The 11,996-nt window shown below is 35.3% G+C and overlaps 1 protein-coding gene across 1 annotated transcript in view; it reads right to left on the bottom strand.

Annotated features, from left to right (window-relative positions):
* The window catches only part of LOC142631785 (callose synthase 10), a 64,670-nt gene extending 54,205 nt beyond the window's left edge, over positions 1 to 10,465 (bottom strand). The window contains exons 1-6 of the mRNA XM_075806101.1: positions 10,074 to 10,465; positions 3,891 to 3,988; positions 3,553 to 3,716; positions 2,285 to 2,393; positions 1,819 to 1,929; positions 273 to 398 (exon numbers count right to left, since the gene is read on the bottom strand). Coding sequence (XP_075662216.1) covers positions 273 to 398; positions 1,819 to 1,929; positions 2,285 to 2,393; positions 3,553 to 3,716; positions 3,891 to 3,988; positions 10,074 to 10,284 — 819 coding nt within the window. The 5' untranslated portion in view covers positions 10,285 to 10,465. The remainder of the gene's footprint in view (positions 1 to 272; positions 399 to 1,818; positions 1,930 to 2,284; positions 2,394 to 3,552; positions 3,717 to 3,890; positions 3,989 to 10,073) is intronic.
* Between the last annotated feature and the right edge of the window lie 1,531 nt (positions 10,466 to 11,996).

The following is an 11,996-nucleotide window of genomic DNA, read 5'->3' on the forward strand; positions in this document are numbered from 1 at the left end:
TTCATCCTCAAAGCATGTTCATTATTTTTTTTTTTTTTTTTTTGATAAGTAAGAAAGATGTATATTCAAACATTAATAAATTAAAATCAATAGTAGAATTAAAATTAAAATCAATAGTAGAATAATCATTGATGCATCAGCCCAAACTAAAACATTAATCAAACCAGTTGTTTGCAAAACTGAGATCTATTTACAGTGCAATTTTACCCCATACCATATCTACTGTCAAACATATCAAAGAACATAATGGAGAAATACAAGTATTAGCAAACCTGAAAACCAAACACATATTCCAGGAGATCAAACAAATCTACATCCCTTTGTCCAGAAATCTCAAAATCAGCAGGAAGTCTGGGAAATTGTTCAGTATATCTAATTGCAGATATCGCTCCCTTGACCTGAACAGATAACCCAAATATATTTATTTTTCCATAAGCAACAAAAATTATACTGATCAAAAAGAAAGACCCATGTGCACCACGGGTGTACTTGGGGAGTACAATCAGTCCCTCAAATTACAATGCTAAAGTAAATCTAACAATGAAGAACAAGGAAGAGATTTAAAAGCAACATTCCATTCCAGTAAAGTATAAAGAAAAAAAAGATTTAATATCAAGAATAGACCGATCTCCTCCTTCCAAACATCTCACATTCCAATCTCGCCAAAGACACCACATGATGCAATGTGGCACCACCCTTAAAAAAGCTATATTACGATGCCAACCAAAAGGGACCTTGCCAAGCTGCTAACAAATCAAAAACCCTCTGAGGCATTATCCATAGAAGACCAAACAAACTCCACACCATTGTCCATAACTCAAACACTCTGGGACAGTGACGAAGGAGATGATCAACCGATTCCCCACTCATTATACACATATTGCAGTAATCAATGAGAATGATGCCTCTCTTCCATGAATTGTCTATAGCCAAAATCTTCTTCTTTTTTTAATAAGTAAGAAAGATGTATATTCAAGAACACTACCTCATGCAGAAAGTCATAAGGCAGAGTTAAAAAAATATAGAGAAAGAAGATAAAAACAGAAAGAAAAGATTTTAATTACAAAGGAGAGAGCTAAGGAACATAGGTAGAGAATCACTAGAGGCGAGTTCCCAAGCCCTAAACCAGTCAAAAAGGGAGCCACTAAAAGAAGCCACTAACTGGTCATCGGAACTTTCCATATCCTCAAACGTCCTCCAATTTCGCTCCCTCCAAAGACACTACATTAAGCACAGCGGAGCTAAATTCCAAATGCTAGACGAATGCTACCTTAGGAGGGATCTTAGATCACCATACTAATTTCCAAGGGAATGAACTATTGCTAGACAAGGATAGGGGGTAATAGTAACTACACACCTCAAAACCCCGACTCTTGACAGTACTCCAATAAAGTTTATCTTGCCTTTCACCATTCACCGTTCTGGAATAGACTAAATCCATAAAAGCAGTCAAGGACTCCAAATCCCAATCTTGGACCAAACTAGTGAACTGAACATCCCAGTTAAGCATCCCATCATGAAAATGCATAACTCCCACTATAGAAGTCTCCTCATCACAACTAATTCTAAACAACTCCGGGAAGGCTTCTTTAAGGGGGCAATCTCCACATGGATAATATGGAGCACAGCAGGAAAAAAAAAATGCACACCAGGAAAAGGTCACCTCAATTTAAAGTGCACGTGTAATTGTTATGTAATAAGACTGGGAAACCCTCAAAATCAGGTAAATTTGAAAGCCAATCAAAAGTAGGGTAACAGTATTGCTAAAGAACAAGGACCACGCATATTGAAATAAATCTTATTCAATACTTGACTTACTTCTGGAAAAACTCTAATGGCAGTGGTCAATGATGGTGCTTCCAGAGGAACAATATTGTAGGGCGTGAGTTCCGCAGATAATGTGCCATCAGACCTTTTGATTCTTCGCAACTGAATAGCCACACACACACACAGAGAAACTGTTATTTCCAGGCAAAGTTTTCCATCACTAATAAATATGTTGGATGCTGCATATGTCAGGATACCAACAGCTGCTCCGTAAGGCAAAACAGAATCCTTAAAATAGTGACAGATTTTTTTAAAATGAAATTTTTGATTGCCACCATTACCCATCAACTAGCAACCAGTAAAAACCAGAGAGAACAGCTCAACCCCACACTAAATTATCAAAGTAAATCCTAAATGGACAAAATATTAAGGAGATACAAGTAAGCATTAAATAATATAATGTATTGCATGGTCTGTTGAAGGTCCCATCCAAAGGTAGTTAGGTAAAGGCAAGTACCTCCTCAATTATAAGTCTTCCAATTCTAGGATCTGCATCTTTGCTAAGTGCCTCCATGACCTCAACCAAGGCCCTCAAGGTAGCAATTACCTTTCTCATTTCTAAAGATCTAAATTCCAACCCAAAACAAAATATTAATTTCAATTAAAAAATTTATCCATGCTTAACACATAGAGAGGGAAACCCCAAAAGTTCTTCCAAGTGTTCATTATGTTTATCAGAAATAGAAACAAGATTTTCAAATATAATAAAAAGAAGCAATCTCAATCCCAGCTTATAGAGTGAGCTAAGAAAAAACTATCCCAACCAAGCAGCATCTAAGCTGCTATATTAGTACATACAAAATAACATCTAACCAAAATAAGTGTTCCAAAGGCCTAAGCTCATCCTTAATCAGAGTCAAGCGACTCAAGCCTGCAATTAAGGCCAAGCCTATCTTGGCCTTGCCAAACTTGGGCTGCAAATACTTGGGTGTGTCATGGGATGGCTGTTCAAGTAATGGCATGATTTCACATTCCTAGGCTTGGCCTAGCATGAATGCCCATTTAATAGCCTTCCATTGGCAAGGATGTCAAGGCCTTGCCCTTGCTCTGTGGACACAAATGCCTGGTCATGTACTGGTGTGGCACCACACCTTGTCCTACATGGAATCCTACAAATAAACAATGACTAGGAAAAAACCCAACAGAAATCAAATGATAATATATAATATGAATTTTTTATCAATGAAGATGATACAAAATCAATTCCAAAGCACAATGAAGATATTTAAAATATGCAGAGTGAGCAATCACTTTGATTTAAGGCTAGCAGGATAAAAAGAAGAAAACTAACCCACTACAGATTCAACACATAAAACAGGAAACAAAACCCTTTTGCGAAAGTAAAAAAAAGCATGTTTTCCAAATCTATCAATGGAGCAAAGGTGACATAGCTCTTACTTAAATAAAGATGCCTTCTCCAGTTGACCTTGTCCATTTCACGTCAATTGATTGCATAGACTAAATTGTAAAATCAAATGATGTTTCATCCATATACAAGCAGCTCATTCTACTCTAAAACTATATGTGACCAGATTTCAACTTTTCACTAAAGTATTTCATGGGCAATATTTCCAAAATGCAACATAGAATTCTCTGAAGGAACAAGCAGTAGAAGGATCCAGTTGCTGGTTATAGTCCTAAATAATGAACATAAATATTATTGGATCTAAGTGAACAAATAAGTCATGAGAAAACAAATAAGGAAGCATTAGTTAGCAGCCATACTCTCCAATGTTAACACTAAAGGCTCCAGTTTCCAGCAATTTCTGTTCCTCTCTTTGGATATCATCTACTCTATACCGTCTCTTATATTGTTGGTAAAATTCCCACAGGAGGTCTACATCACGATTACGATCAATTTGGCCCCCATCCCTTTTTGCAAGTTTTTGCTGCAGAAAATAGTCAACTCCCCATAACTCAAAATGATAAAGTGATAAAATTCTAGCAAGAAGTGCAACATGCACAAGCAATTCATTCTGCAGTGCATTTAAAAAATAGAAAGGAATAATAAAATCCTAATTTTATAAATATGTGCCACACAAGATTTTGTTTTTAATTGATACCTTTATTACAGACATCAAACCGGTCTTGAACTGAAGAACACCTCTACCATCACTATTGGGATCCAGGTTTTGCGCCATGGAATATGCCTGCTCACACACTAAAATGGAAAATAAAATATATATGTAACTTGTATGAACTATGTCATCAGATTTATTAAAATTGAGTATCATATTATTAATTCATATAATCCAGCAAAGAGGCACGCAAATGATCTCCGCAAATAGCATTGACCTTCACAAAATACAGGAAGCTATGGAAGGTAATATCTTGAGATATGTCAACACTAGAAAGGTAGGCACCCCAGCAAGCAAGAACAAGATTGTTCCAACATGCCCCTTTACCCTGTACTAAGACTGCTGACGCTAGCAGTGTAAAAAAGTCAAATTGAAAACAAATACAGTAAAGGTATTACAAAATAAAGTAGATAGAACTGAGCTTAAAATAGTTCTCAAATATTTAAACACAAGTTCAAATATATGATCACGGGTACAGATTATAATTCACTAAAAATCAAAAACAGAAGAGAGTTGTTTGAGACTTTTCTAAATATTATATGCACAGGTATGCAATATCTTTTTTTGATAAGTAATAAACTTCATTGATAGGAAAAACAAGTACAAGAAAAACCAAAGCACACAGGTATGCAATATCTTGAACAAACAAATACACACAACACATTGACTCATAAAAATTCAAACTTCTTATCACAAAGGCATCTGTTGACAATTGACATGTTCGAAAAAGGCATCTGTTAAAAGTTGATTGGTGTTGTATGCGTAAGAAAAGCAGGGAATCTATTCATCACCTGGTACTTCATTGTTCTTTGCGAACATAGAGACATAGTTCTTTGTCTTTGCACAAGTTAGTGCTTGATCGTTTGGAGTATTGGCAAGGCCATTTTTAGTGACACGATTAGCTAAGGTGTGTATAGTCACACCACTTTGTATCATGTGCACTTTGTGGTATGAACGAAATAGGAGGGCCTTTAATGGGGTGGAAGTGGAACGTCCTACCTTTGTAATCAAAGAGCACATTTTGAAATCCTTGTACAACTAAATGTGTCCTCAGGGTTGCTTTCATTCGATGTCGTTTTTTGATTTCTCAATTTCCTCTCTTTATGATTTGTATTCTTTGATCTCGGACTGGTCGCAGCCTTCATGCCAGTCTCTTTTTTTTTATGGGTAAGAAAACTTGTATTAAGAGAAGACTACTTCATTAGAAAAATGAAGTAGCCAGAAAAAATATGTACAAACAACAGAAAACAAAACAAAAATATTATGTACAGGAAATTGTGCCAATCTCTTTTCCTTTTCTAACTTATGGAAAGATATAAATAAACAAGTCTCATTTACTGAGTCTACGTTTTCATTGAACCTATAAATGCTTTCATCATACCTCAAATGATTTCCTTCCTTCTAACTATGAGACATCTACTTATCCCTGGAAAGGCATTTGGGATAGTAAGGTAGCTTTTTTTATATGCACAAAAAATTTGAATTCCATACTGGCCATTGACAACTTGTTTAAATGGAAGCTGGTGGTTGTAACAGATGTATAATGTGCAAGGGCAGTAGTGAAACTGTTGACTGTTGAGTGTTGGCCACCTGTTGAGGCACTGTCCTATCACTAGCGAGTAGCAGTCTATTGCATTTATGGATTTTGGGGTTCTCTGGGCAATGCCAGCTCAGGTAATCGATTTATTGACTATCTGGAGAGGGGTATTTGGGCGTCACCGTAATAGCATTGTGTGGCAAGATACACCGCATTGTATTATGCAAACCATATGGAAAGAGAGTAACCAACGGACTTTTGAGAATGAAAAAGCAATCTTTGCAAACTATTAAGAATAGGTTTTTTGAGATCTTTGTTTGAAAAGTGTACCTCAATTGCAGTGGTTTCTTGCAGCAATATTGTTGAGCTTTTGGACCTTGTGAGTGTCCATTTGTAATTCTTTATGGGCACTCGCATTTGAGCACCTCTTTTTCCAAATAAATTTTAATTTACTCATCCAAAAAAAAATTAAAAACTACTTATTTCTTCTTGTTTTAAGACATCATTTAACACCGCCATTGCATAACAACTGACACAAAGAAAAATCACCAATAACCCCATAACCCATACACTAATTAAAGTGCTAAAACTGTTAGTCACTCTATAAACCCAATTGTTGTCTATCCCCAATTGTTTCAAAATAACATAACAATTTATTCAACATTAATTATCTTCTCCTCCAGATTAATTTTAATTTCTCATTTCAATCAAATCCAAAACTAGCTTAACCTTGATTAAACTCAACCAAGCATATAATTTAACTAAAATTACAATAAATAATATATTAAAAAAAATCACCAAAACTCAAACTAAAAGAAAGAAATTTTTTGACAAGTGATAAGTTTTATTGATATCAAAAAAGGAACACCCTAGTACAGGGAGTGTACAAAGGATCAACAATTCAAGTGCAAAAGGGGGCCTTTACACTTGATCGAACTAAAAGAAAGAAATGCTTCATTAACCTACTTGTTGTCTATTCCAATTGTTTCAAAATTAGAAAACAATTCATCAACGTTAACAATATTCTCCTCCAGCTTAATTTCAACTTTTCAATTCAATCACCTAACCATTGTTCCATAATCCAAGTCCATATCACAACCAATCATATAATTTTACTAAATTACAGAAAAATAATAATTAAATAAATAACAAATTCACCAAAAAAACTCAAACTAAGGCTGCGTTTGGTTCTATGTAAAACGAATTCCGAGTGTAAAATAAATGCAGGAGAAAATGAATTCTCGTAAAGAAAATGAAATCCAGGTGTTTGGTTCTGCAATGAAATTTAGTCCGGAAAACTCTTTTTCATGTTTGGTAACATTCTGAAAATGTTATTTTCCTACAAATTTTTCACATTTTCTCAGTCATTTTCTCAACTTCCAAAAAAATTTCAAATTATACCCTTTAACATAACCAAAAATTAAAATAAAAACATTGAGCAAGAGGGAGAAAGAGTGACAGATTGAGGGAAAGAGAGATTGATTGGGAAAGAGAGGGATTTCTACAGAGGGATTGGGTTTTGGGGAGTTTATATATATATGGAGAGATTTGTGGGATGGATTGATTATGTGACCAAAACAAACAGAATGAGAGAAACAGAGAAATCCCTCGAGCCCATCAGCCGATTCTTCGCAACGAGCCCGTCTTTCCTCTGCTGCGACTCGACCCGCTGCCACTCCTCCTCCCACTTCATACCAAGACGCTGTAGAAATACCTCTGCTTGCACTCCAACAACGACTCTCAATCTATCTCTTTCTCGACAGCCAGATCGGGTGGATTTGGGGTGGAGTGGAGTGGAGTGGGCTGGTGGTCGGTGGCAGCCAGATCGGCAACGTTGAGCAAGAGGGAGAACAAGATCGGTGTGTCGAGAACGAGCTCAGTCTTGGGTGGATCAAGAACCAGATCAGTTTTGGGTGGATTGGTCTTGGGTGGTGACGATCTAGATGGCAGCGCCGATGAGCTTCCGGCAGCGACTATGATGGCGACTCTCTCTCTCTCTCTCTCTCTCCACTTTTTCAATCTGTAAAATGTGGTTTGAAGGTAAAAAAAAACTATGGAAATGGATTTACGGGTGAGAAGGGGTATATTACAGTCAAAGTGTAAAACATTTTCAGTTTGACATATTTTTAGTTGGTGCCAAACACATTCAATGGTGTAAAATACTTTCCGAAACTGGTTTTCATGTGAAACAGACGCAACCTAAAAGAAAGAAATGCTTCATAAACCTTCTTGCTGTCTATCCAAATTGTTTCAAAAATAAATAGCAATCCATTCAACATGAACTATCTTCTCCTCCTGCTTAATTTTAACTTCTCATCTCAATCACATCCAAAACCAGCTTAACCTTGATTAAACTCAACCAAGCATATAATTTAACTAAAATTACAACAAATAATAAAAACAAATTCACCAATACTCTAACTAAAAGAAACGCTTCATAAACCTTAGAAAACAATTCATTATGCATGAACTATCTTCTCCTCCAGCTTAATTTCAATTTCTCAACTATTTTTTTTTTTTTGGGAAAGGTAATAAAAGTTTTATTGATAGCAAAGGTGCAATATGTTTACAATTGTAAACTCACAGCAAAGAAAAGAATACAAACAAATCATATAATTTACTAAAATTGCAACAAATAATTTAAAAAAATCACCAAAACTCAAGCTAAAAGAAAGAAATGCTTCATAAACCTACTTGTTGTATATCCAAATTGTTTCAAAATTAGATAGCAATTCATTCAACGTGAACTATCCTCTCCTCCAGCCTAATTTCAATTTCTCAACTCAATCACCTACCATTGCTCCATAATCCAAGTCCATATCACAACCAAAACCCGCTTAACCTTGATCAAACTCAACCAGGGACGGAACCAGAGGGGGGCCCAAAGGGGCCCAGACCCCCCCCCCCCCCCCAAAAAAAAAGTAGGTAAATTGGGTATTAAAATCATGTTTGGGGCCTTTAGGAACCCTCCCCTCCAAGAACATATCAGCCCAGGCCCCAACCCAACAAGGAATTATAAGCCATCTAACCTAATTCCAAATTTTTATATTTAAAAAAAAATAAAAAGAGAGACAGACGAGAGACCGAGAGATAATCAAGCATCAACCACCTGCCACCTACCCACCGCCCATCCCGCCAGCCTCTCCAACTGCCCACCCCACCTCCAATGCTGGCCTATCCAACCTCCATCCCAATCTACCCAATTTCAAGTATTTATTCTCTCTTTCAAAACCTAATGCTGATATGATTTTTCTCTGATGCTCTTTCACCACATCATACCTTTATAGTTTGCGTAAATATGTGATTGTGGTTTTTTTTTTTTTTGCTGAGGATGATTGTGAATTGAATATATGAATAATTGATCTGTGAAACTGTGATTCTCTCAGAGACTGAAAATTATTTTTTCTGTGAGTAAATTATATTATATACAGAGAGTAGGGGATGAAAAAGAGTATGTTATTTGTTTGACTGTTTGCTGGTAGTGGGGGCAACAATAGGAACATGCACAAACAGGCTAACAGAGGGTAGTGATTCAGGAAAAAAAAATTTCTAAAGTTAGGAAAAGTGTTTTAGTAACGCATTAGAAATTCATAATGTGGTTTCTTGGGGTCTATGTTTGTCCTTTTATGAATTTTGTAATGTTGCTTGCTAGGCCTTTGGATTAGGTCCATTTAGGATTTAAGAAGTTTGGGTATTGCTGGTTAATTTTGTCTTTTTTTTATATAGGTAAATAATAATTTTACGTTGCAAATTTTGTCTTTTAAATTATGGATGTTTTTAATGTGTTTTTGATATTATCAGTGGTATGGTAGTGTGAGTTTAGAATGCTCAAAAAAATTCATAATGCCGGTAGTGTGTAAGCAACCGGGTGTTTGGGACTGTGGGTGAGTAACAAAGATAAAAAGACATAAATAATATAATAGAAATGTCACACAATTTTTCCCCTTATACTTCGGTCTCCCCTAGCTTTAAATCCTAAGTCCGTCCCTAAACTCAACCAAGCATATAATTTAACTAAAATTACAACAAATAATAAAAACAAATTCACCAAAACTCGAACTAAAAGAAAGAAATGCTTAATAAACCTGCTTGTTGTCTATCCCAATTGTTTCAAAATTAGAAAAACAATTCATTCAACATGAACTATCTTCTCCTCCAGCTTAATTTCAATTTTTCAACTCAATCACCTAACCATTCCTCCATAATCCAAGTCCACATCACAACTGAAACCCGCTTAACCTTTATTAAACTCAACCGAGCATATAATTTACTAAAATTACAAAAAAATAATAAAAACAAATTGACCAAAAGTCAAACTAAACGAAATGAAAACAATTCGTTCAGCAAGAACTATCTTCTCCTCCAGCTTAATTTCAAATTTCTCAACTCCACCACCTAACCATTGCTCCATAATCCAAGTCCAAATCACAACCAAAACCAGCTAAACCTTCATCAAACTCAACCAACCATATAATTTAACTAAAATTACAACAAATTATAAAAAATAAATAAAAACAAATTCAACGAAACGCACCAGCTTAATTTCAATTCCTCAACTCAACTAACTAATCAAAAACAAAAACAAAAGCAAATTCATCAAAATTTGAGTTGAAAATGAAGGCAATGCTTACGAATCCTCGCGATGGTAGGGTTTTCAGATTGGATCTCATCGGCGGCCTGCAAGATCGCGTCGATGTTGGTGGCTCGCTCGAGCGACGGAGGGATCGCACCGGCGATCCCGCTCGGAGTTCTCCCATGGCCTGTACCAGAACTCCTCAGCTGCTCTCTCTTCAGCGTCGCGCGCACCAATTTCTCCCAGTTCCTGGAAGCCCTAACCTCCATGGCCTACGCTACGATACGACGCCGTATCAAAACCTCTAAACTTTCTCGGTCCTCTCTCTCTCTCTCTCTTTAACTCAGTAGCTATAAATTAGTTGGATTTCAACGAATTTTGAACTGAAAAGAAAGGAAAAGGAAAGGTTGTGAACTGCGAGTGGAAAGGAAACAAAAGACACGCGTAGATAGCGGGAAAGGAAAAATGAAATGAAATGAAATGAAAGAAAGAGCAAGATGAGGAAATTACGATTCTGTCCTTTTCGGAATTGTTTAGGAACCGTTTGATCTGGTTTTATATATAGAGTGCTGCTGCTATTGGCTATTTTTTAAAAACTTGTTCGAATCTAATGTGTGTATGTGTGACTTTTGGATCTGTCTGGGACGCGTAAAAAGGCCTGCTTTTATACATGCTTTTTCCTTACCTCCTAAGAATACTTCATCATGATATATACACACTTTGGAATAAAAAAAGAGGGAAACATTATGTTGTAGACTTTATATAGGACCCACCTTTTGAATTTCATAAAGGAAAATGTGCTAAGAACATTGATTTATAATACATTTTTAAGGTTTTTACGAAGGAAGAAAAAAAAATTTACAATTTTTTTTTTATATTTTTCATTTACCATAAAAAGTGGTGTTAAAAGTCAAAACTTACTTAAAATTATTTAATAACAATGATTCTAAGGTCTATAAAAAAATTGTCTTAAGGGTATCGTTAACATGACTCTTTTATGAATTAAAGTCTCCAACAAATTAACTGATTTTTTTTTATAGGAACAAATTAACTGATTTAAATACCAAGTTCTTGTCCATCTCCGTTTTTATTGTGACAGTAACATAATGGAAAAAAAAAAAAAAAAAGGAAATATTGATAAGGTTTCGTGTTTCATCTAAACACTCAATTTCTTTTTTTGTCGGACAATCATTTTCTCAATATAAGCTAAGCTTTATCTCTCTACTCTTTTTGTTCAATGACTACTTCCTTTTCTTTTCTTTTGTTAGCAATTCAATGACTACTTGATTATGAACAAATCCTAAGTGAAACACAAAATTTCAACAATGATATTTCAACTTTCTTTACTTTGTTATTATTATGAATAACAAGAAATAAATAACAAAGATGGAGAATTCAAATTAAAACGATCTCATAAATTTATAGCTTAAATTGATAAAATAAAAAGCGTATAACTTTTTTTTTAGAGAGTTTAAACCTACAATGTCCGCTCCTAATGATAGCTCTTTATTATCAAACCAAAATACCAATCAGTTTTTTGCATAGGCTAAAATTGAACCTTAGATTTTTCATTCAACTATCAGAGACTTAATCAGTTAAGCTAACTAGAACGTACAAAAAAAAAACAAAAACAAAAACAAAACATATAACTTAATACAAAACTTGAGTCCCCTTTTCATAATGTTCTCATCTTTTACGGGTTTTAAGTGGAAAAGAGGAATCCAACCCCCCCCCCCCCTTAAAAAAAATCATAATCATAATCAACATGAAAAAAAGTCCTACTTTCTAAAATGGGATTTCTTAAAGAAATGAAAAGTTATCGTTCTTCCTCCTAACTCTATTTGTGCCATCATCTAATCTACTAACAAGCTTGTTGGAGATTAAGCTCTAAAGTTTTTGTCTAAGGTGCTTATGCCCTCGCCAATCCTTCAAACCTTTTATCAAGCTTGCAAAGGGCTGCCAACCAATTTCTCACCTCCAA

The sequence above is a fragment of the Castanea sativa genome, chromosome 4, assembly GCF_040712315.1.
Source record: "Castanea sativa cultivar Marrone di Chiusa Pesio chromosome 4, ASM4071231v1".
Taxonomy (NCBI): Eukaryota; Viridiplantae; Streptophyta; class Magnoliopsida; order Fagales; family Fagaceae; genus Castanea; species Castanea sativa.